This window comes from Heterocephalus glaber, unplaced genomic scaffold (genome assembly GCF_053883595.1).
Source record: "Heterocephalus glaber isolate CG9 unplaced genomic scaffold, H.glaber_assembly_v1.0 deba00000594, whole genome shotgun sequence".
Lineage (NCBI taxonomy): Eukaryota > Metazoa > Chordata > Mammalia > Rodentia > Bathyergidae > Heterocephalus > Heterocephalus glaber.
The window spans coordinates 12824554-12852006 of NW_028258151.1; the positions used below are offsets into that span (position 1 = coordinate 12824554).

The 27453-nt window shown below is 39.2% G+C and overlaps 1 protein-coding gene across 3 annotated transcripts in view; it reads left to right on the top strand.

The window, feature by feature from the left end:
- The window catches only part of Fancc (FA complementation group C), a 231477-nt gene that overhangs the window by 171020 nt on the left and 33004 nt on the right, over positions 1-27453 (top strand). For all 3 annotated transcript variants that reach the window (XM_021259374.2, XM_021259375.2, XM_087204972.1), the window contains exons 7-8: positions 9354-9518; positions 23330-23486. In XM_021259374.2, coding sequence (XP_021115033.1) covers positions 9354-9518; positions 23330-23486 — 322 coding nt within the window. The remainder of the gene's footprint in view (positions 1-9353; positions 9519-23329; positions 23487-27453) is intronic.

Sequence of the window (27453 nt, forward strand, 5' to 3'; positions counted from 1 at the left end):
CATGATTTGGCAATCCCGCTTCTGTGTATATATCCAAAAGAATTGAAAACAGGTTCTTTGAAAGATACATCCATGTTTACCATTATTTGCATGAGACAACAGGTGGAAGCAACCTATATGCCCATAAGTGGATGAATTCAGAAAGGAAACATGTTATATAGATACAATTGAATATTATTTATCCCTGAAAAGGGAAATCTTGTCATATACCAAGTCATCCAAAGAGACAAATGCTGCATGTTTCCAATTGTGCAAAGTATCAAAAGAAGACCCTTAGAAAACAGAGTGGCAGTTGCCAGCAGCTGAGAGAAAGAGAAGGGGGCTCTTCCATGAGTATAGAGTTTCATTTTTGTAAAATGGGAAAGTTGTAGAGATCTGCAACAAAGACATATGTTTAACATAGCAGTAGTGTATACTTCACAAATGGTTAAGATGATAAATTTTATATTGGCTACAATTTCCATTCTCAGAGGTAACTGTCATTATTATGTAATGCAGACATATACTTTAAAACAAAAGTAAAAAGACAAACAAAAAACCACATTGGAAGGGCCGGGGACGTAGCTCAGTGGTTTCACTGCCTGCTGCGCAAGCGCAAGGACCCGAGTTCAATCCCCGGTACCAAAAAAAAAAAAAACCCACATTGGAATACCCTTGAATGGTAACTTGTTAAATTAGGGAAAGAAAGCTAAGTAAAACAATTTAAACTAGCCACTGGAAAAATATCTCTCAACAAAGGATTTTTCCTTTGTTTCAGGAAAGTATAAACTGTGACATTAATGAGACATCTATTAGGTTATGAAAAACTTTTTGGAGAAAGGGCTTGTGCCTATTTACTTATGTCCCCAACAGCTGAGAGGTTCCATAAGCATTTCTTACAGATTACCTCTGATAGGTATAGGGAAGATCAGGATTTGGTATTATTTGGGGTTGCTAATAAATTGTTTTCTAGGCAGCAGAGCATAGGGTTGATAGCCACTTGGTGCTTGCTTTTCCTCCCTCCTTCCTGTTAGGAACAGGACATTGCTCTTGTCCCTTGTTTGGAGACAGTGGATAGGAAGGAAGAGTTTATGAAGGTCTAGCGAGCTCCTGTTATTATTGCAGTGGTCCAACAGATTGTCTTATTGGTGCCATATACATGCTTTCTCCAAGCAACTCTTAGCTTTTATAGTATGTCTTGTAAGCTTTTGGGGCTGTGGTAGTTTCCTTCAAAAAGTCCCACCTCCCTGCAATTTCAAGCTTTGCTTATAATTTGTGGGTCACCAAAAGCCCCTCCCCTTGTGTTTGTAGTATTATATGTTTAATTATAAAAATTCTCCCATAATTTCTGCAAGTTGGGAGCATAAAGCGAAAATAGTATGTTAACATACTTTGTCACTTGGCTCAGTCTCTTATGTTCCATTTCCAACTTATTTCCTCTTGCCTGGATCATGCAAGTTGCTGTTCCTCATTGGTCTTACATTTTAACCATCAATGTCTGTCCAGTGTCCTGCACTGGTCTTGCCAAAAGCATGGTCCCCAGAATCCACAGGATTCTGAGGCAGAGGAATGTGTTTTTACCCTCCTTGCAGATGATTCTTATGTACACTAAAGTTTGAGGAAAGCTGTCTGCACTACTTTTTGAATATTTACTTTTTACTAGTACATACATGCATTATATAATGTTTACATTCATTCTAGAGAGTAAGGACATGTCTTAATTCTTTTTATTCCCCTTCCCCTCTCCACTCCCTCCCTATCCCTAAATCCTTTCCCATTTGCAAAAGATCTAACTCCCTGTTTCCTATTGTCTATGTTTTGTTTTGTTCTTTAAACTTTAGGGTTTATCATATAAGAGAAGTTATGCAATATTTAAGCTTGTGTGTCTATTTTATTTCCCTTAACATGGTCTCAAGGTGCATTCATTTTCCCACAAATGATTCAAATTTATTATTTTTTATGGCAGAGTAGTACTCCATTGTGTATAAATGCCAATAAATGCCACATTTAATTTATCAGTTCATCTGTTGGTTCATATATAGTCTCTTCCAAGATTTAGCTTTTATGAATTGTACCATTATAAACGTGGGTTTGCATATAGCACTGTAATGTGATGTCTTGAACTCTTTTGGGAAGATACTTAGAAGGGGAATAGTTCAGATGAATAGAATTTCTATTTTTAGGGGCCAGGGATTTAGCTCAGTGGCACCATGCCTGCCTTGCAAAAACTCAGGAGTTCAATCCTGGGTACCAAACAAAAAGAATTTCTATTTTTAGTTTTTTGAGGAATCTCCATACTGATTTTCATACTGGTTGTGCTAGTTTATATTCCCACCACAATATAGTTCCTTTTTCCCCACAGCCTCTCCAGCATTTGTTATTGTTTGATTTCTATTTGGGGGGGGTACTGGGGATCAAACTTGGGACCTTGCGCTTGCGAGGCAGGTGCCAGAACCACTGAGCTAAATCCCTGGCCCATTGTTTTATTTTTTGATGGTAGCCATTCCTTCTGGAGTGAGGTGAAATTCAGTTTTGTTTTAATTTGCATTTCTCAAATGGCCAGTCGTGTTGAGTTTTTTTGTGTGTGTACTCATTGACCATTTGTACTTCTGAGAAGTGTCTCTTCATTTTAGTTGCCCAATTTTTGATTGGGTGTATATTTTGGGAGTTCTGGTTTTTTGGGGGTTTTTTTTAGATCCTTGTATATTCTAGACATTGGTCCTCTGTCAGATGAGTAGCTAGCAAAAAAAAATTTTTTGTTTTTTTTTTTGGTACTGGGGATCGAACTCGGGTCCTTGCGCTTGCGCAGCAGGAGGTGAAACCACTGAGCTACATCCCCGGCCTCCAAAAAAATTTTTTTGTCATTATTTAGATTGCCTCTTCACTGTGTTGGTTTTTTCCCTTTGCAGTGTAGAAATCATGGCTTGAGATATCAATCCTTAGTAATAGCCTGAAAATGTTAAGATACTGTGATAGGATTCTGGTTAAGGTGGTTTTTTTTTTTGGTACCTGGAATCAAACTTGGGTCCTTGCGCTTGCAAGGCAGGTGATGGAACCACTGAGCTAAATCCCCAGCCCTGTTTTGTTTTTGTTTTGTATGAATTCCTATACTGTGTTAATAGATTAACTGTAGTATTTTTTAATGATACATAGCAAAGTTTTCATAAAGATGATTTGTTTTTGAACCACACATACTGATCTGTTCTTATGTGTGAATGGCTTTTTTTCTCCTCAAATACTCGCTTTTTCTAAAATTAACTTCTTGTTCTTTACCATTTTCCTAAATGGCAGAGGTCTCTTCAGCAACATTTATTTTTCACAGTGCTCTGCCATTTTTTTCTGACTCACCACCAGATGATTTTAGATCTAAAATTAATTAATGTGGTTTTGAGAAGTCTTGGGGGTAAGGGGGCCTTGCTGGAAATTGAACTCAGGGCCTCATGGATAGAGCACTGAACTATAAACACAAACTCAGTTAACATCCATTTTCAAAGATATTAAAGACATTTGAGTTGTTAATACCTGAACATTTTGGAATATTATGAGCTATCTGGGTGGGACAGGAGGGAGAGAGTTGTGTATGTATGTTTGTATGTAATAGTGGATGTCTTTTCATGTGTATATTTTACACAAACCTAACAATATTTTTGCATAGAGTCAGGGCTGTGTGGATGTCTGTGAAATTAAACGATGTGCTCATCACTCATCCAGAGTTAGAAATGAAAAAAGCACACAGGGGAGATCTTGCCCTCCAGCTGTGACGCTGCTCCCTAAAAGACCTGTAAGTGCAATTTTTCTCTTAGTATCTGAAAAGAGAAAACAAGAGAGTTGGCGACCACCTAGTGATTGGTGGGAAGGAAAGATGACTGTGGCACTGAGGACATTGATCAAGATGCACTGCAGCTCATGGGCAGAGAATTTATCTCCTAGCTAGGCTGAAAAAGGTCCAATATGAATAACTTCCCCAAACAATGTTAAAGTCTCTAAAAACTTAGGTAGTGCTTGTGTTTAATAAAATGCAGGCAAGCCAGTGACAACCCCCTGAAGGGCCTTGAGATGCTGCTGGCCTCTGCGACTCCTCTTCTGCCCTGAAGCCTGCCAGGCTTGGATAGCCAACTTTAAGGGGGAGTTATGCAGCCCTTTTCAGACTGGATTACTCTAGGTGTTAGGTCTTGCCTCTGCTAGAGCAGCACTCCAAGTGATTTCTGCAGAGGAGTTCAGCTGCAGAAGTCTTGACTGTAACAATGTGCTACTGGAAACGTCCTTCCTGTGAGGTTGCACTGTAGCTTTCCAAGCCATCTACTGCAAACTGCAGGACTGCACAATAAATTGACAACACTCAACAAGTCCAGAACTTCACTTCTTCAGGGTGGTTTTTAGCAAAGAACTGGATCAAATTTAAATATTCTGCCATTGAATTGTTGATTTTACTTGATGGCAGGAGAATCCCTTCTTAAAATACCATGATAGACCATTTATCAGGTCCCTAAAATAATGTAAAAGAAAACTAGATCAAGTTCAATATTTTTTTTCTTGTTGTTGTTCCTTGATCCATTTCTGTATTTTCATGAGATTTTTTAATTTTTTGAAATTAACTTTAAACATTCATGTAGCAAAAAAGTTAAAATAATAACAACATGAATACCTCCAGGGAGCAGAGGCAACAGCGTAGCATTATTCACAAGCTTTTGACTGCTTGAACTTTTGAGGTCCTAATAGTGAAAGGAAAAGAATGATAAATCTGAACTTCATAAATGGATGGGAATATCTTCTTTTTTGCTGTTGCTGTTGTTTGTTTTTCCCTTATGGTATTGGGTATTTAACCTAGGGCCTTCATAATGAGCTACATCCCCAGCGCTTTTTTTCATTTTTCTTTTGGGACAAGGTCTCACAGTAAGTTACCTACAGTGGGCTCAAACTTGTGATCCTTCTGCCACACTCTCCAGAGTGGGGGAATATCCTAGATTTAAGCATGGACCAGAAAGTAATTTGCCCACTATGTTGTATTCAGATTAAACATTTAAAATGTGTAAATCTTAAAAATATACAGATAACTTCAGATATATAAGAGAATGTTATAGGGTATTATGATATGTATTTAATTGGTATTACAAATGACAGCAACTGTAAAGACTCCAGCATGTTTGGCACCTGGCTTTGAGATATCATCACAGTGCTAGGTGGCCTAATTTCATGAACTCAGTTACTCCTTAAAACAGGACACAGTTGGTTGACTTTGTAATTTATTAGAGAACTGTGAAGTTGAGAGTTTTGAGTCTTACACAGACTTTTAGAGGTCCATATTCTCTTATAGATGGCAAACAGAACTTCCCGGTTTTAGCTTTTAAAAAATAAGACTTTAAGAACCAACAAAAAGGCTCAAAAAGCATGTTAGGCATCAAGTTGCTTTTTAAATTTGATCTTCTCATGAGTGTAAATAAAATTAGAAGAAATTGAATCTCCCTGAAAACTGTGGATGGCTCAACACATTCAGAAAAGTACCTGAAAAACTTTTATCTTAGTATTGTAAAATTCTTTTTCAAAAAGAAAAGAAAAAAAAAAACTATGGTAAGCATTATTCAATAGAGCAAATTAGGATTGTATCCAATGTGTCACCATGCAGGAAATATTCTGCTAGCACGGGCAGTACCTAGTCTTAGTAAATTCAGTTAGGAATTTTACTAGTTATATCATAGATTTGCTTTCACTAGGAATAACATGAACTGCTAACCAAATTAATTAGCATTTCTTCCTTGCAGCTGTTGCCAGCTGAGGTACTAACATGGGCATCATTCATAGACTTTGCCCTGCGCCAAGGAATTTGTCCATAATTTTTTTTGAGAAATAAGCATCTTTCACAAATAATTATGAGGCATAATCTGGCACAAACAGAAAATTTTTAGCTACAAACAGTAGTGGTCAGGAGAGTTTGGACACAGACGATTGTCAACAGTTTCCAAATAACCAATTGCAGGTTGAAAGATAGCATCTCCAATACCAAAACCCCACATTTCTCTCTCCAGGAATTTGACCCAGAAGGCAAGAACAGAGTGTTCAATTGAAGAGTCAGTTGACAAACGTGATGTGTTCAATTGAAGAATCAGTTGACAAACGTGACCCTTAGGGACCAGTTGTTCAGTTGGTGCTGTCACATTGGACAGAAGACAGCAGTTCAGAAGTGCATTTGGGCTCATAATTTGGTCTGCTTCTGCCATTCACTTCAATTTATGAGCTGCATATAACAATATTCAGCCTTTCTTTGGTTGCTGACATCCTCACATTAACCATAATGGCCCCAACTTATAGTTTGTTCACGTCTTGACATGTGTATCCAAAACATTGAGTTCCTTTGGAATAAATGTATAAAGCAAAGTGCACAACCATGAGAGTAGTTCCTCATGGTATTTTGGACTCATATTTGGTTGAATTTATGTGGTGCAATCAACTTGAGAACAATCTTTTAAATTCCCTTTTACTGTGTATATCAGAACAGTTTCCTGTCAACTCATAAGATGTTTGGATGTTTTAGTGCAACTATCTGGAGAGAAATTCTTCAGTTGAATATATCTAAGAGGTAAATTGTTCAAGTGATCTAAGTAATAAAATGAATAATTCTAAAGAGACCAATGTAATTTAATAACAGGAAGAGTACAAAAAATATTTAAAATAAAAAGAAAAATACTCCAGAGGGGAATAAATTTTAAGCAGTTCTGTATTATGAATATTATCTTTTCATTTTCAGTATTTTATTAGGTAACATTGTGTTTTAGTTTTTAAAAGTTTAATTACAAAATTGTTGTAACATGTAGAAAATCTATGTATCATTGACCAAATTTTACAATGCTAACATTTTATTAATATTTATATTTAATCTTTTTAAAGAAATAAAATGTTTCAATGACAATTGAAACATCTTTCCCTTTCCCATTTCTTCTTCTCCTCAGGAGTCACCACGTCCAAGAAGTTGGTATAGACTCTTCTTATCATGTTTTAGCACACTTCCTTCATAAATGTACTGTTGTGTTCTTAAACTTTACATAAGTAATGACGAACTAGGAATATCTCTTTACAAGTTGGCTTTCTCTCTTCATTATTTTTGTTTGTTTTGTTTTTGGAGACAAGTACTCGTGAGCTAGGGTCTCACTGTAGTCCAGGCCTGCCTTGAACTCACTGTGTATCCCAGGCTAGCCATGAACTCAAGATTCTTCTGCCTCAGCCTCCGAAGTGCTGGTATTAAAGGTGTGTGCCACCACACATGCTATCATATATTCAAGCTTTATGTATTTGGATAATGTAGGCCTAGTTCATCATTTTAACTTCCAGGTAACATTCCATTCTGTAAATAAACCATCGTTTATTTATTCATTTCTGTACAAATACACAGAGTATGCCTACCCTCTACAAACAGTTCCATTTAAGTCTCCCTAACCTGTAAGGATACATGATAGCACTTTCTCCCTAGATATGTTCATGGTTTGCTTGTACTTCCTTCAGAACCCTCCCCAAATATAACTTTCTCGTCAGGTCCTACCAGTCCTTTCCCCTTGTGTCTTCTGCTTTTCAGCATGACACTGTCCATCATTTCACCGCTTCTCTCCCTCCCTAGGCTTTATCATCTTTGCTTCTCTATCAGGATAAACAGTTTGAATATCCTGAGCAGCCAACACATAGTCATTGAATGTGTAGGACAAATGCTTAGTAATTTACAAATAGATTCACTGAAGAGGAAAAGCAAGTGGGTAACAATTAACTCAGTCTCCCAAATTATCAACAAATGCAAATGAAAGCATTAGTATAATAATTTTTGCCTGCCAAATCAGCAAGAAATAAAAGTGGATAATAATATCCCTGGCAAGGGTAGAAAAGGAAATTGGGATGGGAATTTAATATGCAGGTACTCCCACATGGGCACAGATAGGCACATGTGAGGCCACAGCAGCAGCACTGTTCTAACAGTGAAACATTAGAAACAACTGAACTGCTATTGTTAAATTACAAAACATACATACTTTTAAAAAATAGGCAGCAAGTTTAAAACAATGAGGGGTTGGTATATGTTCTATATTGTGGTGTCGTTTATATCTCACAAAACACAAATTTACATTTCTATATTTATGATTATGTATTAAAATACCTAGAAAAAGAGCTAATAGTGTATAGCCAGAATTTTCTTTTTATTAATCTCTAGACATTCATGTAACATGTGTTTCTTGAGCACACAGCATGTATAAGTAGTTGCTTGGTGCTAGGAAAAGGGCTATGAAAAAGGGACCTGTCCTCAGAAGGATTCTGTGCTAGCAGAAGACACTGTCCCTGAGCAGTACACAAGTGCCATATCACAGATCAGCTAATGGGACACATAAGAAAAGGGATGAAGGGCTGGTGGGTACTCCGACACCTGCTTTCTGTAGAATGGCATGCCCTGTGGGATTTTGCTGCCAGACAGTCACCACTGGCCTTGTGTAGCTGCTGAACACTTGAAATGTGGCTAGGGCTAGATGCTGGATTTTTAATTTTACTTCAATTCATTTAAATTTAGATTGCACAGGTGACAGATAGTGCACTGATAGGGTATAGTCAGGGAAGATTTTGCTTACAAAGTGACATTTGAGCTGAGACTTGGACAAAGCAGGTGACCCAGCCATGTGTTCCAGGCATGATGAACAGCAGGGCCTAATTTGGAGCAGCAGGAGGCAGAAAGGACAAAGGTAAGAGTAGGAAAAGAAACCAGGGGAATGAGGGGACCCATCAGGAAGGCTAAAGTGACTACTACAAGACTGCTTTTTCCCTGGGGGAGGCAGGACACAATTGCAAAGCTGTGAGTAGACAAGTGGTATGATGTGGAGTTGTAAGGTTTGCAGGAGCTGTTGTGATAATAAGCAGCAAGAATGAGGGCAAAGGCAGGGAGAAGGTAAGGAGACTGTGTACTACCCTGACAGGCTGGAAGTGGTGCTGCCCGGAAGTCAGAGGTATCTGTAGAAATGTTGAGAAGAGGTCAGGTGAGTTGACAGTATTGGATCAGATGGGGAGTGGGAGAAGGGAGGAACCAGGCCCCAGCTTCATTTAGGGAGCACTGGAGTTAGGATACTTGAAAAGGAAATTCAGGAATTCTATTGGGGACATGGCCAGTTGGAAGCATCTGTAGATAGTTATGTCAAACAAAATCCCGATAGTGACATTAAAATGGGAAGGGCAGCTAAAGTGTTTCTTTTTGGAGAACAAATAGAACAGTTAATGGACAGCATTAGGAAAGTTCTCTCTGTGTTCAGGCCAAAACCAGTCATTGACCTTTTCAGCATAAAGATTTTATATGCCTTTAATTACATGTGGCTCTCAGATTAGGGTAATTATTTCTTATTTTATTTCTTGCTTAGGATGGCTCCCGAACGAGTGGCCTCCTTGTCACAGGTTTGTGTCCCGCTTGTTACGCTGCCTGATTTTGAACCCCTGGTGGAGGGCATGCTCACCTACCATGGACATGAACCTCAGGAAGTCCTCTGTCCTGCATTCTTTGAAGCTGTAAATGAGGCCTTTTTGCTGTAAGTGATGTCCTTTTACGCTATTGTCCAGCTTTGTTTTCCCTTTTCTTAGAAAATGTTTTGGTGTGTTAGAAATGTTATACAAATATGATAGCAGTTTTCAAATGTTTTGATCTCAGTATCCCTCTTCACTCTTAAAAATTGAGAATCCCAAAGAACTTTTTTTTTATTAAATTTTTTTATTGGTACATTGTAGGTATACAACACAATTACATTTCTCATTGCGAATTGTACCTTTACATAATGCATCTTGGTTCTTATTTTTTCCCCATTCCTAGCCCTCCCTTCACCCCCTCCACCCTTCCCTATTTACAAAGACTTTATTTCCATTTTTTCCATTTCTCATCATTTTTCCTTTCCCTTCTTTCCTTTCCCCTGCCCCTCCCACTACCCCTACCCCTTTGGACCTTTTCTTCCTATTTTACATTATCAATTATTCATTCTAATCATTGGTACATTTTAGGTATACAATATAATGACATTCATCATTGGAAATTTGCACCTTTACATAGTCTCTCTTGGTTCTTATTTTTCACCCTTGCCCAGCCCTCCCTTCAACCCCTCTAAAGAACTTTTTAAAAATATGGATTATACCTATCAATATTTGTCATACTTAAATTTAAAACAAATTTTAAAATACTTACTGGACTAGGGGAATAAGTATAGCTCACTGGTAGAGAAAAAGTCTTAGGGATTGAACTCAGGACCTCGTACTTGCGAGGCAGGTGCGATACCACTGAGCTAAATCCCTGGCCCAAAAAAGTCTTATTTTTAAAAACTGATTATATGTTAACATAAATAGCATAGTTTTTTGAAAACTCGTCATGATCTTTTCCAACACACACACACAAAATGTTTGGCAAGTCAGGTATGGTGGCTCATGCCTATGATCCCAGAACTTGGGAGCCTGAAGCAGGAGGAGTGAGAGTTTGAGGCCATCTTAGGTTAATAGCAAGATCCTACCTCCAAAAAATCCCAAAACATTGTTTGGCAAGATTGGCATTATTTTTATATTTCAAGGTTTCATTCTGTGGTTTAACAACTGGATTCTCAAATCTCCTTCTGTATTCAATCTGGTGGGACTTGTTTTGACTGAAGTGTATAAAGAAAATCCAACCCCACACATATAAGTAGTTAGCAAAGGCAGGAATATTGTAGTAACCACCTCAGATAGTTCTGGACACTCTGCTTTGATGCCTCACCAAATTTTGAAAATAGTCATTTTTTTAAAAAGATTGTTAACTGTGTAGAATCTAAAATTCTATTAATGAACTTTTCATACTCTGTTACATTAAAACCCATTGATCATGTGCTGTTTTGGATCTTTTACAAGATTTTTGTTTTGTTTTTTGTTTTGTTTTGTTTTGTTTTTTGCAGAACCAGGGGATCGAATTCATGACCTTGCATCTTTTGCAAGATTTTGTAGCACTGAGCATGGTTTGTTTGGAAAACTTTGGTTCATTGAGATATGTAGATCTGACATACTTCAGTATATAGCAGGAATACTTATAATCATCACTATCACCACCAATCTGATTATCAGTGTCTTTAACTCTTGGTAAGCTGTCAGCTCATGTTGACAGACATAGATTCTCCAAGATTCTAATTTCTGTTTAAGAGCTCAAATTGATCCTGGGCCACAATTCTGTCATTTGTTTTTCTTAAGTTGATTGAGTCATTTTGCTAGTTTTTTGAAAAGTACATGCTAAATAGTCAAGTGTGAGTAAGTATTGTTTGTCTGGTAATCATTCTTTCAAGTATACTTCCACGTACCGTAAATTTCCAGAGCTCACACAAGTGTAGGAGTGCTTTTCTGAAGACAGCTATCGTTTTGGGTCACAGAGCAGAAGTGCTTTGTGTATACTGTATTTTACTGTGTAGATTTTTAAATTTCTCAAGGGTAACAACTGAATAAAATCAGCAGCAATTACACTGCTTTAGCAAAGGTTATTAGGTGAATACATCTGCTTTTCCTATGAGGGTGTGGTAGTGAGGAATACAGGCAAGGACAGTGACAGCGGGTCCCTGATCTTCCTGAGGTGCAGCAGTTTTACCCACTGTTGTTTTTGCAGTCAGTGCCAACATCACACAGGTGTCACAGGAAAAACCGTGAAATTCTCAGTGGTACTTCAACACTTTAAATTTCTGTCCACCTGGAGGTATGGCCGTGTTTCACAAAAAAATCTCCCATGTTTTCCTGGTGCTGACACCAGAAAAATAAACCATACACCAAGGCCAGCCAGGCCTAGAGGTTTTGGTATAAGTATGGTTCTCTTGGCAAAGTATTAATGAGTCATATCTACTTTTAAATCATTTAATTCCTTTTTGTTTAGACTCTGAATGGCTTCAAATTGATGCTGCAATTAACTAGTCCCATAACAGTCCTGAAACATTTTGTTGTTTAAGGCACAGACGGTAAATTATTAACATCTGCAAAGTGAAGGCAACAACAACTTTCCTCCTATTTCTACTTTTGTTTATAGCTTAGTCCACTTTCTCTGGAATAGATGTCCCTGTCTTATGAGTCAGAGAACATTTTGATGTGTGTGTTGCATCTTTTCCTGGTATAACAGCTGTGGTGTGAGAAAGAGAATGTATTAATTCTCCTTTTCACAGCCAGCAGTCCATTCTTAAATTTAAGAAAATGTAAATAAATTTTAGTTTTTGAATAAAATGTTAGTAAATTCTAAAATTAAACTATGTATTAGAATATATGGATATAAAATATATATTATATAAATTAAATGTTTTATACAGAGTCTGCCCAAAAAATGTATACACACTTCAGGAAAAGAAAAATTTGTATAATATACACGTTCTCCTACTTTGATATCTGCAGACTTTTATCTATGGGAGACCCTAAAGGATGTCATATTTCACAGAAAACTCACTATATTGCCAGCCCTTACAGAAGAGATTGAAAATGCATGTGCAGCAATCTCAGTGGACACTTTGACCAAGGTCACCCAAGCAGCAGTTAGCCATACTAGTGAATGTCTGGAAGCTAATGGCCACCACTTTGAGCAACTCTTGCAATAGAGGCCAAAGTTAACTTGTATTAATCTCATGATGTCTTAATGAATTTAGTATTAAGATATTTATACAAGTTTTTCTTATCCTGAAGTGTATATACATTTTTGGTGGACTCGGTATAAAATATTTATATGTAATATAAAATTATCTAAAATTCAGTTAAAAATGTTTTAATTTAGAAAAGTTTTAAAAAATGTTACTACAGGGGTGGGGATTTCGCTCAGTGGTTCCACCACCTACCTCACAAGCACAAGTTCCCGAGTTCAATCCCTGGTACCAAAAAAAAAAAAAAATGTTACTACAGAAAACCTCAGCACAGCACTTGTGTCTTGCTGTATTTCCACATAAACACAAGGGGAAATATCAAGACTTTTTTGTTTGTTTGTTTATTTATATATTGGTTTTTTTTATTTGTTAAAGTACTAGACATTGAACCCAGGGCCTCATACATGCTAAGCAAGTGCTCAACTATTGAGTTATATCCTTAGACCTTGTTATTTTTCAACTCTTGCAGAGTTACCCAGGCTGGCCTCAAATTTGTGATCCTCTTGCCTTCGCCTCCTAAGTAGCTGGGATCACAGGCATACCTAGCTTAAATTACTGATTTTTTTATGTAGAAGTAATGTCAGGTATAACCAATTATAGCAAGAGCATAGTAGACAAAAAGAGAATAAACCTAATGTCTGAGAATATGCATATTTATATCCTAAACATACTTATCTTTAAAATTCTTCGAGACAGTAAAAATACATAAGCCTATTTTTCATTGAGTGTCAGGGAAATAACATCAGATGTCATGTAGCCTGTGCATGATTAGACTGTACACTTATAAGCATGAGAGGATGAAAGATAAATGCCATCATGGTATATTTATGAAAATGGTTTTGCCCACAGAATCCCTGATCATGTCTCTATTACTCACAGGGGTTCGTTCCATGGATCCTGCTCAGATAATTTTAGCAGTTACTCTCTCTTCAGTGTTTAAAATATTGTTTATTTCTTCATGGGAATTCCACCTTAATTGCCAGATTCTACTTAGTCTCAAAAATGAGATTCAATAAGAACCAAGAGAGACTATGTAAAGGTGCAAATTTCCAATGATGAATGTCATTATATTGTATACCTAAAATGTACCAATGGTTAGAATGAATAATCGATAATGCAAAATAGGAAGAAAAGGTCCAAAGGGGTAGGGGTAGTGGGAGGGGCAGGGGAAAGGAAAGAAGGGAAAGGAAAAATGATGAGAAATGGAAAAAATGGAAATAAAGTCTTTGTAAATAGGGAAGGGTGGAGGGGGTGAAGGGAGGGCTAGGAATGGGGAAAAAATAAGAACCAAGATGCATTATGTAAAGGTACAATTCGCAATGAGAAATGTAATTGTGTTGTATACCTACAATGTACCAATAAAAGAATTTAATAAAGTGCAAAAAAAAATGAGATTCAAATCATTCATGTTTTAAAATTCAAGGTAGAAAGTTGATATGATTTTTTTAATTCAAAAAATGTTTATTACCGTATTGATAGGTTATAGTGTGATAACTGATACATGTATACGACATGTAATGATCATTGATATGTGATTTTTAAAATGATATTTACTACTTACGAGCCTTAAATTTTGTTTAAAAGTATAATTTTTTTAAAGTTGGGTTAATAATTCTTTACATCGCTCAGTTGAGCATGGTGACACGTGCCTATAATCCCAACAGTCTGAGAAGCTGAAGCAGGAGGATCACAAGATCAAGCCTAGCCTGGGCAACCCCGCAACTTAGTGAGACCCTGTCTCAAATTTTTTTCCCTTTTATCAATTCTTTATTATTTAAATGCTTTTAGAGAGAAATTGGAAGGCCATTACATATATAGAACCTTCTTTATTACAAGGTGCAGTTTTACAAAGATAGTTATAGCCAGACATGGTGGCGTGGCACAGGCACTCTGGGAGGCTAAGACAGGAGGCTCACAATTTTGAACCTAACCTAGGCAACTTAACAACCTAGAAAGACCCTGTCGCAAGATAAAAAATAAAGGAAAGGGCTGAGGATGTAGCTTAGTGTGAACTCCCTGGGTTCAGTCTCCAGTACTGAAAAAAAAAAAAAGATGTAGCTACAGTACCATTTTTACATCTAAAAATTGACACTAATTCCTTATTATCATTTCATATCTAGTCAGGAATTAAATTCTGGTTGTTTCACAAGTTTTGTAATACAAGGTTGGTTTTGCAGTTATTTGTTGAAATAAGAGGGTTGTTTTTTCCACTCCTAAGTAATAGAATATTTCAGCCATCTTGAGTGTGATTGAGGACACAAGCACCACAACCCCACTACAGTCCTTCTGCAGACTTATGAGGCTCCCTTCATCATGTACTCAATTTTTATATGTAGTTGGTCCTATTTTGCTATTTTCTGTTCTGGTTCTTTGTCCTGTAACATATGTACTCATGCCTTAGTACCATTTTGCTTTAATGATGGTATAAAATAGGACTAGCTCCCTTATATTCCTCTTTTTTTTTACTTTGGTGATTTAGGTGGGAGAGGGGAGTTATATATGTATTTATATATGTTATTGCTTGTTTTATCTCCCAAATAAACTTTAACACCATTTTTTCTGGCTTCAGGGAAGACACCTAATGTTTTTTGTGGGAAGACTCACATTAAGGATATAAATTAATTTAGGGAGAGCTGATATCTTTATGATCTTAAGGTTTTTCTGGCTACCTATCCAAGAACACACCTGATTTTCCATTTGTTTTCTTTTTTTTTTTTGGTACTGGGAGTTGAACTCGGGACCTTGTGCTTGCAAGGCAGGCACCGGAATAACTGAGCTAAACGCCCAGCCCTGACTTTCCATTTGTTCAGCATTATTTTTGTGATTTTAAAGGAATTTCTGATATATTTTCCACATATATATTTTAGACATTTCTATTCTCAAGGTTTTATTATATTTTTGTTTTGAACTTTCTGTCTTTTTAAAGTGGGTCTTTCTTCCCCATCTTCAAATGGGTATCTATTATTGCATTTGGAAAATGAGCACATTCAAAATTCTGTTGTTGTTACAGGTAAGAGGATCTAGTTCCTAGTAGAGTATTTCCACTTTTAATATATAACTCTTTAAAATATTAAAATGTGTATTTTAATAACATTTTTTGTGAAAGCTGATGGTCCAGGACTTTGATAAAGTAAGATTTAGACAGAAAATAGAAGTGAAATTATTTAATGTTTAAAAGGTCAAAACAAGGGCTGAGGATTTAGCTCAGTGGTTCTGCCGCCTGCCTTGCAAGCGTAAGGTCCCGAGTTCGATCCCTGGTACCAAAAAAAATTTACAAATAAAAAAAATAAAGGGTCAGTTTTTTTCTGGTACAGGGGATCAAACTCAGGACCTTGCACTTGCAAGGCAGACGCGGCGCCCCTGAGCTACATCCCTGGCCCCTCAAAACATCATTTTTATGGTTGAAAAATAAAGTCCTTTTTTTCTACTCTCTTTAAGCCCTGTGTCAACATGTATTCAGTAAATTTGAATTTCCTGAGGAATCTGACCAGTTACCATTCTGTAAGATAATGAGTAATAATCATTTTAGAAGTTTAAACAGTGTGCTGTGTTGCCTTTCCCAGCTCTTGACTAGTCCTCACTTGAGGTTCTCATGGTTTTCCCCACCAGCGTTCATTTTTCACACTCCACAGCAGTTTCACAAAATGTGCACTTTGAAGTAAAATGCTCTTTGCCTTTCACCATGGTGACTCCATTTCTGATTCATAAGAGTACATCTTTTAAACTAGGACTAGAGGTCCCATTTGACCCAGCTATTTCCCTGCTGGGTATCTTCCCCAAAGAATTAAAAGAATCATACCACAGTGATATATGTGCACCCATGTTTATCGCAGCACAGTCTGTAATAGCTAAAGCTTAGAAACAGCCCAAGTGCCCATCAACAGGAAACTGGATAAAGAAGATGTGGTTTTTATAAAATGGAGTACTACTCAGCCATAAAGAATGAGAAACTAGAGACATTTATAGCTAAATGGATGCATATTGAGGCCATATTCTTAAGTGAAATAAATAGGACACACATGTGTAAATACCAAATAGTTTCTCTAGTGTGAGAAACTGAAAGTGTAAATAAGGATTAAAATTATTAAAATGAATAATTGATAATTTGAAATAGGAAAAGGTCCAAAGGTGTAGTGGTGGTGGGAGGGGAAGGGGAAAGGGAAGAAGGGAAAGGAAAAATTATGAGAAAAGAAAAAAATGGAAATAAAATCTATGTAAATAGGGAAGGCTGGAGAAGGTGAAGGGTGCACAGGTAATGGGGGAAAAAATAAGAACTAAGATAAATCATGTGCAGGTACAAGCACCCAATGATAAATGTAAACGTATTATATACCTAAAATGTACCAAAAAAGAATTTAAAAGATAAAAAAGAGTACATCTTTTAGAAGAATATGGGCTCGGCAACCTCTGCGTCCAGTCTTGCTTTTTCAACAAAAGTTGAAATTAAAGGGAAGCAAGAGTAGAATGCCTTATGGCATTCTCTGTAAAACCCCAGAAAACTGGGGCTGTGTTCCCCACTTTGGGCCCCACGAGTAGCCACTCTCCTGTGTTAGCATGTCCTCCCTCAGCAGCTCATAAAATTTATTTGGTTTGGAAAATTATGTCTGCTAATCTGTAGGGGACAGACTGTCCAGAAATACTTGCTGGGTGGTCTTCAACATGTCCAATTCCTGAGCTTCAGCTCAGCAAGTTCCCCCCTACAGTGGCGTAAGAGCTGGAGCCTTTCCATGAACATTTTTCTGTGGACAGAGCATTCCTGCCACGTGTTGGCACAGGGAAGCTGATTCATTCCCCCTGCCCCTTCCAGACCTCTCCTGGGCCCCCTGGGCCCCTGAGCTCCCCAAATGGGCTGGCTGCTGGTCAGTTAGAAACTACATGCTGTTGCTCACCAATGTGCCCTTCCCTGGATTTAGTCTTCCAACTATTTGCTTACCACAGTACACCAGTGGAATTTCATGTTTTATAATTGGCTGCATGTCTTTGGGCTTGGCTTGCAAATACAGTCGTGTATTTTCAGAAATGAGCTGCCTGTGTTCCTTTAAACAGCACACACTTGCCCCCTCCTCTTTGGCAACTTAGGTAATGTAAAGAAGTTTTTAAATTTCTGGCCTGAATGTCAAACCTGACTTTTCCTATCTGCCCCTGGGGTTGCTGACACAGCCACTTGCAAGCTGTCTAGTTCATGAAGCCCTCCTAGGAGGATTGCTGAGCTCCTCCTCTAGGTCTGTGGAGTCAAAGCACTCAGCATGCCATGTCCTTGGAGATAAGTCCAAAGCCATTGCTTCAGAACCCTGAGGATTCTGAATACTGCATGGAGAGTGTTCGCTCTGTATCTGGATGAAGGAGCCGTGGAGAAATGAGAGAAGGAATAAATGCATGACTGAGAATCTGTGACATAGTGAGAAGTGTGTATTTGGTCTTTGTCCAAGCTTCTAAAACCTTAAAATTTCCTGAGTCGGGAAGAAAAGAGCATCTCTTGTTATTATGATAAGCCCTTTCCACCATACCTGCATTTAGACCAAAGGAATGACTCTTGAGGGCCCCTGAGAGCTTCAGGTTGGGACTGGTAGCCACCAAACCAACCATGTGATTGAAAGGGTAGAACTTTGAGCCCCACGCCTGACTTTCAGAACTTGACATAATCTCTAGTGGCAATGATGTTTCAGTCAAGCTATGTAAAGAATCCTCCATGAAGCTCCCTAATGTGTGAGGCTTAAAGAACCTCTGGGTTGGTACTGGAGGGTGGTATACCTCGAACTGAGAAGCTCCAAGTCCCTCCCAAATGGGTCTGTATGTCTCTTCCATTTGCCATTCTTGAGTTTTGTCCTCTATAATAAACTGGTAATAGTAAGTAAGTGTTTTTCTCTTTTTTTTGGTACCGGGGATCAAACCTGGGACCTTGCGCTTACAAAGCAGGCAGCTGAACCACTGAGCTAAATCCCCGGCCCTACTTTTCTGAGTTCTGTGAGCTATTCTAGCAAATTATCAAACCTGAAGAAGGGGGAACCTTTGACTTATACCAAAAAGATAAGGGAGCCCAGTCTTGCACTTGTCATCTAAAGTGAGGGACATTTGTAAGATTGAGCTTTTAACTCTAGGGTCTGCACTAACCCTGGGTAAGTAGTGTCAGAACCAAATTGAATCATTGGGTACTCAGTTGATCTCTAGAGAGAGAACTGGTTGGTGTTAGGGAGAGGTTCCCACAGAGTTGGTATGAGAAGTGTTCTATGTAAAAAGAACTGGTAGTAGGAATGACTGACTAGCTAACTAACATGGAGTAGCTGTAAGTATTAAATAGGATGACCATATAACTTAGCATTTAGACTGCAACACTTCTAAGAGTCAAAGGGGTTCCCATTTATAATTATGAACTTGTCCCAGACAAACTGGGACATGTGTTCCCCTAAGATTTTAGTGAGTCTACTGCCTTTACTGAACACAGTGCTTGGCACCCAGAAGAAATACTCAGTAACTGTTAGCCTGGCTGGGCCAGGGATTTAGCTCAGTGGTTCTGCTGCCTGCCCCACAAGCCCAAGGACCCAAGTTCAATCCCCGGTACAAAAAAAAAAAACTGTTAGCCTGGCATCCTGTTATTATTATTGACTTTAATAATAGTTATATTATTTTTTACAATATTTGAAGTTTCCTCAAGCTCCTGTCTTTTCCTAATAATAAAAAGTTTCAAACAAAGGCCAAATTCTGGTTACCAATAGTGTTAATATGGCTTCCAAAGATGCTTAATAAGAAAAGAATTAGTCAATGAGAAGAACCTCGTTTATATTCTTTGAATAATTTTCCAATGAGTAGTTTACTCATCAGGGTGCTTTTTTATGTCAAATCACAAAAACAAAAAACAAGCTAACCTGTCAGGGAGAGAGAAGCATCTTTTGTTATTCATGATAAGCCCTTCCTACCATACCTGTATTTAGGTCAAGGAGGTGACTCTTGGAGGCCCCTGAGAACTTCAGGAATTAATATGGGAGCCACTGGTTATTTAAAATACCCCCACAGTTGCAATACCCATTTATAAATTGGGAAAATGAGATTCTAAAACTCAAAGAATAAGTTATAAGGTTATTCTTGGTTTTGTGATTTTTCAACTCAGAAAAATCATTCTTTAAATGTCAATACAAGGGAATGTTGGAATGAAGAAAGATTAATGTGATACCAAGAACAAAAAGGAGGCAAATAGTAGTAACTAAAACTTTTTTTCCATCAATTGAGATTTCCTTATATTCTCTCTGTTTCTCTTTGTCCTCTTTCATCCTTAATAAGATGTCACAAAATCGGTCATTGAAAAATTTTTCATATAAAAATCTGCAGGGGCCAGGGATGTGGCTCAGTGGTGCCACGCCTGCCTGGCAAGTGCGAGGTCCTAAATTCAATCCCTGATATGGCCCCAAAAAATCTGCAGGTGGTGGTTTAGAACCATTGAAAGTTTCAGTTTTGGGAGGTTTAGGCATTTCATCTGCTTGGTGGCTTCCAGACTTTGTTTTGAGACATAGGCTTCTCTGCACATATAGATGATAACAATGACAGTTTCCTCAAGTGTGATACGTGTCTTAGATCAGGTTACCATGTAAATGTACCTTTAGAATGAAATGAAGTATTCTTTCCAATTCCTTAGGATTAAGCAATTCTCCAGAACAAATGGTTACGATTTTAATGGATTTCCCTAGCAGCTCAGACAGCCCTGGCTGGAAAAGTAGACTGTCACAGATGTGTCCGTCTTGGCTGTGGAAGCCCCAGTCTCCCTCCCCAGACAGCTTTAGAAATTGGAGTATAGCCCTTTGAAGGGTGCCTCTGTCAGGAACCTTTTATGGAGAATTTAATTCTGTAATTCTGGGGTTTTTTATTGTAGCTGTAAAAAAAATTGGAGCCAAAATTATTTAATAAGCAGCTGGACCAATTTTTCTCCCTACTGGCTCTTTTTGGAGAAACAGAGTGAGTTTTCTAAGTGTCAAGAAAGCATCTGTCTGGAAGAGTCTCATAGCAACGAAAGTGTCTTGTTCGAACTTTTCTTGCTTCTTGTCAGAAAGCTTCACTTTTTAAAACTAGCTATTCTATTTGAAAGCACCAGCCAGGAATCTGTTCCTCATTACTTGAGGGGGAAATCATAGTACATTACACATAAATCCCAGAGTGCCCTTCTTACTATCTAAAACATAGCTATAGTACAGAAAATGCCTTTAATTATCAGGTAGGAAGTCGGGGGGCCGAGTTTTTATCTTATCCTGTTTTCCTTGAATTCATCCTTTTCATCAGTGTCCAGACAGCAGAACAAGTATAGCTCAGAAAAAGGGCAACTTGAAGAGTTTCTAAAACTAACATGTGAACAGAATGAAACTTCTCAGTGTCCCTAAAAACAAATTTCCCCAGAATGTATATTTATTTTATTGGGTCAAATAATATGATCAGGGTATGTACAGAAACTATTAAATATCTCTTCCTTATCATTCTCCAGTACTTTTGATAGTCATGCCTTATATTCTTATATAAAGCTGTTCTTTCTCAATCTCTTCTCTCTCTCTCTCTCTCTCTCTCTCTCTCTGATTGAACCTAGGGGCTCACACTTGTGATCTTCCTGGCTGAGCCTCCCAGGTAGCTGGGATTATAGGTATGCATCACTGTACCCAGAAATTTTCTTTCTTTCTTTCTTTCTTTCTTTTCTTTCTTTTTTGTACTGGGGATCAAACTTGGGACCTTGCGTTTGCTAGACAGGTGCCAGAACCACTGAGCTAAATCCCCAGCCCTAATTTTCTATCTCTTTTAAAGTAGCTTTTAAAAACAAACAAAAGATAGCATCATACCATACCTGTCACTCTGAAACTTTTTTGTTAACTGGTATTCTTTGGATATCCTTCATGGGATATAGATCCAGCTCATTTCTTAAAAATAGAAGCACATTCCTCGAAGCAAATGGACTGTACTGTAATCTGCTGTCTTAACAGTGTTGCTACAGTAAATATCTTGCCCATCAGCAATCAGCGATGTGGTCTTCAAAATGTCACCTTCCAAGGCCACCCCCCAGGCTACCTCCCGGTGCCCCGCCCAACAGACATCTTTCTGAAGACTCATTTCCAGTTCTGGCTCCACTTCCAGTTCCTCCCCTGCATTCACCCTCTTCTGCTTCCACCCAGAGCCAGCCTGGATAGCCAGCCTTAATGCTTTTCCACAGTATTGGTCTCAGCTGGCCCTTCCTTCTGAAGTCCTATCTCTTCTGAGCTCTGACGACATTCTCCTCTGCCTGTGTCACCCTCCTCCTCTGCCTGACACCTCAGTGTTGGTGCTTCTGGGCTGTCCCACTTGGAGCTCTTCCCTTGAGTGCACACCCACGATGCCTCCCAGATGTGTGCCTTTAGCCAGACCTTTGACATTTAAGGATATGTTTGATGTCTCTGCTCACCTGTGCCTCCCACACTGTAAATCCACACATGCCAAACCAAGCTCTTGGTAAACCCTTCACAAATCTGTTCTTCCCTTTTTTCCATTCTGAGGGGTATGGACACTGGCAGTTCTGTGCCAGGTGTGGGGCTAGGGAGATCAGGGAAGGGGCTCTGCCTTTCCCTCCTTCCTTCTGCCCTCTACTATTCCTCCACCCCACCTCCCACCTTCCACTTCTTCTGTAGCCCAAGGTAAATCCAGACAAGGCCTGTGGGAGGAAAAGGGAGAAGCCCTTGGGGATAGATCCTGCCCATGCCCCATCCCCATTCCTGGGCTTCATGCCTGGCTTCATACCAGCTCTGCAGTGAAGTGGCCCAGGATTCATGACAAGGGGACAGGCTCTGAGGGTCTTTGAGTGATGTGGAGATTTCTCCCCAGTTCAAGCTTCCTTATTGACAATGGTAAGCATCTTTGGGGGGGCTTCAAAGCACCTGTTGTGTGGGATGGGGCAGGAAGGTCAGGAGGCAGGCCCTGGAGGCCAGCTGTATGGCCATCTCAGAGCCAGGGCTCAGAATGTAAGACTCCTTCATGTCTCCTCCCAGGAGGGGAAGTAGAGCCTCACATCACTGACACAGGATCCCCCCCACCCCCATAAACATAGTTGCACAGAATGGTTGAGTCTGTGGTGTATCGTACTTAAGGTCCTCTGTACATTAACTAGACCATAACTACCACGTGTGAAATCGTTAACAAAAACATTTATTAACTTTAAAGCAACAGATTTGTAAATAGAGTTTTGAATATTCAAAGTGTGCTGAGCACTATATTAATGACTATACATGTGTAACTGCATTAGATCCTTACAGTGCTGTAAAGGAGCCAGGCCCGTTAGACAGATGAGTAAAGTGAGGTTTAAAGGTTAAGTAACTTCCCCCAAGGTCATACAGATAATAGGTCATGGCCCTGGGATTCCACATTGTAAACTATCAAAAGCAAATCTTCTTAAGTTGGGGATTACATTTACCTGGACATTCCAAGGCCTTTTTCAACTCATTTTTTTTTATCATTCTCTTTTTTTTCTTTAGTATGTATTTGCTTATCCTTTTTGAAAGCACATTTTTCCTCAGCATTTCTCTGATTTCTTAAGGTGAATTGAAATGAAAGCATAGTTATATTGCTTTGCAAATGAGTTTGCAATAAATAATCACAGATACAATAAATATTAACAGCTGCTAGGACCATGGGGAATAGCTGCACAAATTGGATTAGTAATTGCATTTTGAAAATTGTTTGTCATCTTCTTTAAGAGTCCATTTCTGTCTAACATTTTGCTTGTTTCTTGCTTAAAGGAAGAAGATTTCTCTCCCCACACCAGCTGTAGTCAGCCTCTGGCTTCGGCATTTTCCCAGCCTTGAAAAAGCAATGCTACATCTTTTTGCAAAGCTGATCTCTCGTGAGAGAAATAGTCTGAGAAGAATCGAATGCTTTATAAAAGATTCATTGCTGGTAGGTGCTGGGCTTTGGTGATGAGAAGGGCCTGAGAAGAGATGCTGGAAATCATTTCCTTTAGATAAGGAACAAAAAGAGGAGGAGGGATACAGACAAAAGAGCATTGGAACCTTAAAAATAATCATGTGGTTACATTTTATTTTGAAAATACCTAACATAGTGGCTTGTCTGCATACTTGGCACATATAGAGAGAGGTTCAAGATTTGCTTGATTCTTGCACCTTGTATCACATATTTGGACAACAGCCATTGAGGGGGTAGGTTCCCCAAAGGAATGCTATATTGGCGGGTTATCCATGATTCACTCTAAGGTGATGCATCAGTTACTCTTGCAACCTGCCTTCTCATTACCCACTGACAGATGTTAACACAGGAAAAGGGAACTGAGCTCTGCTCTTCGCTGGCCCTGTGTCTTTGCTGAGCATGGAGTGCAGCCCTGAGGGTGCTGGAAGAGGCCAGGGGTACAAGCTTTTTAAAAATAATATTTCTTATTTCAACACAAGGAGTAAATTTTTTTGGAACCGGGGATCGAACTCAGGACCTTGTGTTTGCAAGGCAGGCAGTGGAACCACTGAGCTAAATCTCCAGCCCAAGGAGTAAATTTTTAAGACTGAAGATCTTACAAGGGAGGGCAGCAATCACTTAACAAAAACATGCACAAAATAAACTCAGCTTTTCACTAGAGGAAAAATAAAATATGCAAGAAAGACAAAACAACCCCCCAGAAAAATGATTAAAGCAACAAAAACAACTAATATTTCTGTGAGTTTTTTGGGTAAGGCTGTCAGCCTTGCAGTCTCCCCTCATGGTGTCTCCCTTCCCCTCAGCTCTGAGGTGGTGGACTCGGCAGTCACCTGGACCACTTTGCATCATCAGTGCTGGGCTCTGTAGCAGTGTCAGGGCATGGCTGGTCAAGGTGTCTCCCTTCCGTTGGAGGCAGCTGTGTGGAGTCAACACTCATTTTGTAAAAACAGGAGCAAAAGACCAATGCACCCAAGAAAAAATATTTTTAAATTACATAGGGCCAGGGATTTAGCTCAGTGGTTACAGCACCTGCCTCACAAGCGCCAGGACCCGAGTTCAATCCCCGGTACAAAAAAAAAAATTACATGTCACACTGGATGAGCCAGGGTGGCCCTGTTTCCCAAATACCTAGGGACAGTTTCACTTCACAGATTATTTCCTTCAAAGGGGGTAGGTTTCTTTATCCTTTAATCAAATGCCAAGCCAGGTAAGGCAAAGATAGTTTCCAAATGAGCTGGTTTATTGAAGGACACCCAAAACCAGAATAAGTAAAATCAAGCCAAAGGAATATATGAAAATAGGTAAAAGAAGCTGAGTGTGGTGGTAGCATGCCTGTGATCCCAGATATTTGGGAGGCTGAAGCAAGAGGATCATCTGAACCAGGAGTTCAAGGCCAGCTTGACAAGACCCTGTCCTCTCTCTTTCCACCTACAAAGGTAAAACAAAATTAAACTAACATAGAGTGCTAGTAATGAACCAAGCACTATGCATCCATGAAGTAAATGTCCAAGTGGTCTGGGAGACCCATCACTTCAAGGCAATACTGAGACAGGTTCACATTGCCCTTCATTGCCTCAGCAATGAAGTAAAGCTCTTGTTAGCTCAGGCAAGGACTCCAGTATCACTACCTTTCAGAATGTAAACTCACAGGGGATATGTCCCCAGTGGCAGCCCACTGGCACAAGTATTTATATGCCCATCAGTGTGTTAGCTTAGCTTCTAGGTGGCAGGTTTGGAGGGAAGGGTCCAGAACACCAGCCATCTTGCTTATGTATCAGTGCACAGCTGCCAGTGGGCTCCAGCACAACTTGTGTTACAAGAGAAAGCCCAAAATGGATCTGGCGCTATCAAAGCTTGGTCACATTAATCACTGTTAAAATACCAGTTTAGTAAAATTCAGAAGAAACATAACATGGCAAGACACATGTTACATACTGCAAGTGCTGCAGTCCTCCAGCATCTCTCTTCCAGGAACCTCAGTGGACTCCACCATGTTTTCCCGTTTGCTCTGGTCACCCATGGGCACTTGGCACAGAAAAGTCTTCTCATGGTAGAGATGGAGACAGTGAGTTCAGGAGCAATGCTGCCCAACTTGATTTCATGTCGAGGGCTAGGAACCTGGGAAGAGGGTGTCCACTGGCCATTGGTCTACGCTGAAGAAGGCACTGGCTGGCTGGGCCACCCTGCCCTGGGTTCACACAGCCCACCTCCTAGACACTTCTGTTTGCTGATTCTGCTGGAGCCTCCTGTTTCTTCTTTCTCTTGCAAGTGAATACTACATATGGAATCATGATGGAGCCAGTAGCCTCTCCATTTGTTTCTCGCCACCTGGGGCCTGCTCACCTTCACGTCACAGCCCCTCTCTGCCTTTGTGGCCAGGCCTCCCTGGCAAGTGTGGAGTAGCCAGTGCCTCACCTGCACTGCTAGGCACCTGATGGTGGCCCAGACTGGACCCAAATGATGTAAGTTTGGTTTCTGATAGGAAAAATGAAAGGAAGACAGGTATATGTTAGGATTGAGAGAGCCGAAAGGGGGTATATTTTATGGATAATTACTGCTTGTTGACATCATCATTGTTAAGAGTCACATTTTGAGGCAAGAAGTAAGAATGTACCTTATTTGAAAATTATTACAACACAATTCAAAATAAAAACTTTGGAAGTTTTCTTACAGCCCTTTCCAAGATTATTTAAGACAATAAATTACCTCTGGTAAATTTCTTTATTTCTAACTTAAATGTGTATGCTATAATATACTTTTTCTCTGATGTTTTTCAGTGGTAAAATAAAGTAACTGGGCTCTTTGCTTCCAAGGTACTTAGTAAATTTTCTTTAAATCTCTCAATGGGAAACTTCATTGCCATTGACTTTTCTGTACCTTTTGTTGTTCCTTATGGTTTTTCTCTGTACTGTATCCACATTCTTTTTACCTGGGAACCTTGGACCTGAGCAGCACTTCAAGTGAGCACAGCCGATGAGAAAGAGAAACCAGCCCCTCTTCAGACATCATGTTGTATAGTCTTCAGTTTCCATAACCTTCCCTCCATCAAACAGCTTCGAAGTCAGTTCATTTTTCAAAGCATTTATCAGGAGCATGTGTGTAGAGATTCAAAGCCTTTATTATGGTTAAAGGGGGATTCTAGAGGGTGTTATTTGGTTTAATTTATTGTGGCATTGACAGGATGTGACCTCTCTGTGCCTCTTGTTTTGAGGAGGTAATTACAGCACAGACGATGAACTGGAAGCCCCTGCTTGGTGGGGGCTGTACTCCTCCAGCACCCAGGGCCTGCAGTGTAGAGAGCTAGGCAGGCTGAGTGATTGCAGGGTAACCTGAAGAACCTGCTTCCTAATTGCATCATCTGATTCATTTATCGCAGTGCAGCATCTCAGTGCAGTGACAGCCCTGTACAGAAGTATCAGAGAGATCTATGAGGCCCAGCACAAGACCGCTGTGCTTTGCTGCAGAGGGAACCTGATGCCTATTACATTAGAGTCAGATCCTGAGAGCAATTAAAGTGTGATGGTCTACGTAACTTGTGTTTTATATGGAACACTGTTAATTATATTTCCATCTCTTGGGACTATCCAGAATGAGTCCTGGAGATTCTATAGTTACCAAAACGTAGCAAAAACAAAAGATAAAAGTGTTATACAAAGGGAAATGACCTCTCCAAATGTTCCTTGCCCTTTCAGGGACTTAAGGGGCCCGGTATTTTCCATTAAGACTGTTGATAATAAGAGAGCAGTTTAATGTCACCTGAATTCTAAATGCATATATACTTATTCTAAAATTTGAAACTTCTCAAATACATTTTCAAAACCTGTCTACTTTTGAGCTCAACCTTTGGCTTTGATGGACTAGACTGCCCTCAAGTACATGGCTGGCTGCCACAGTTGGTGTCCCCCAAATAAATTGAGGTATTAACCCCAGTTTGTCATTT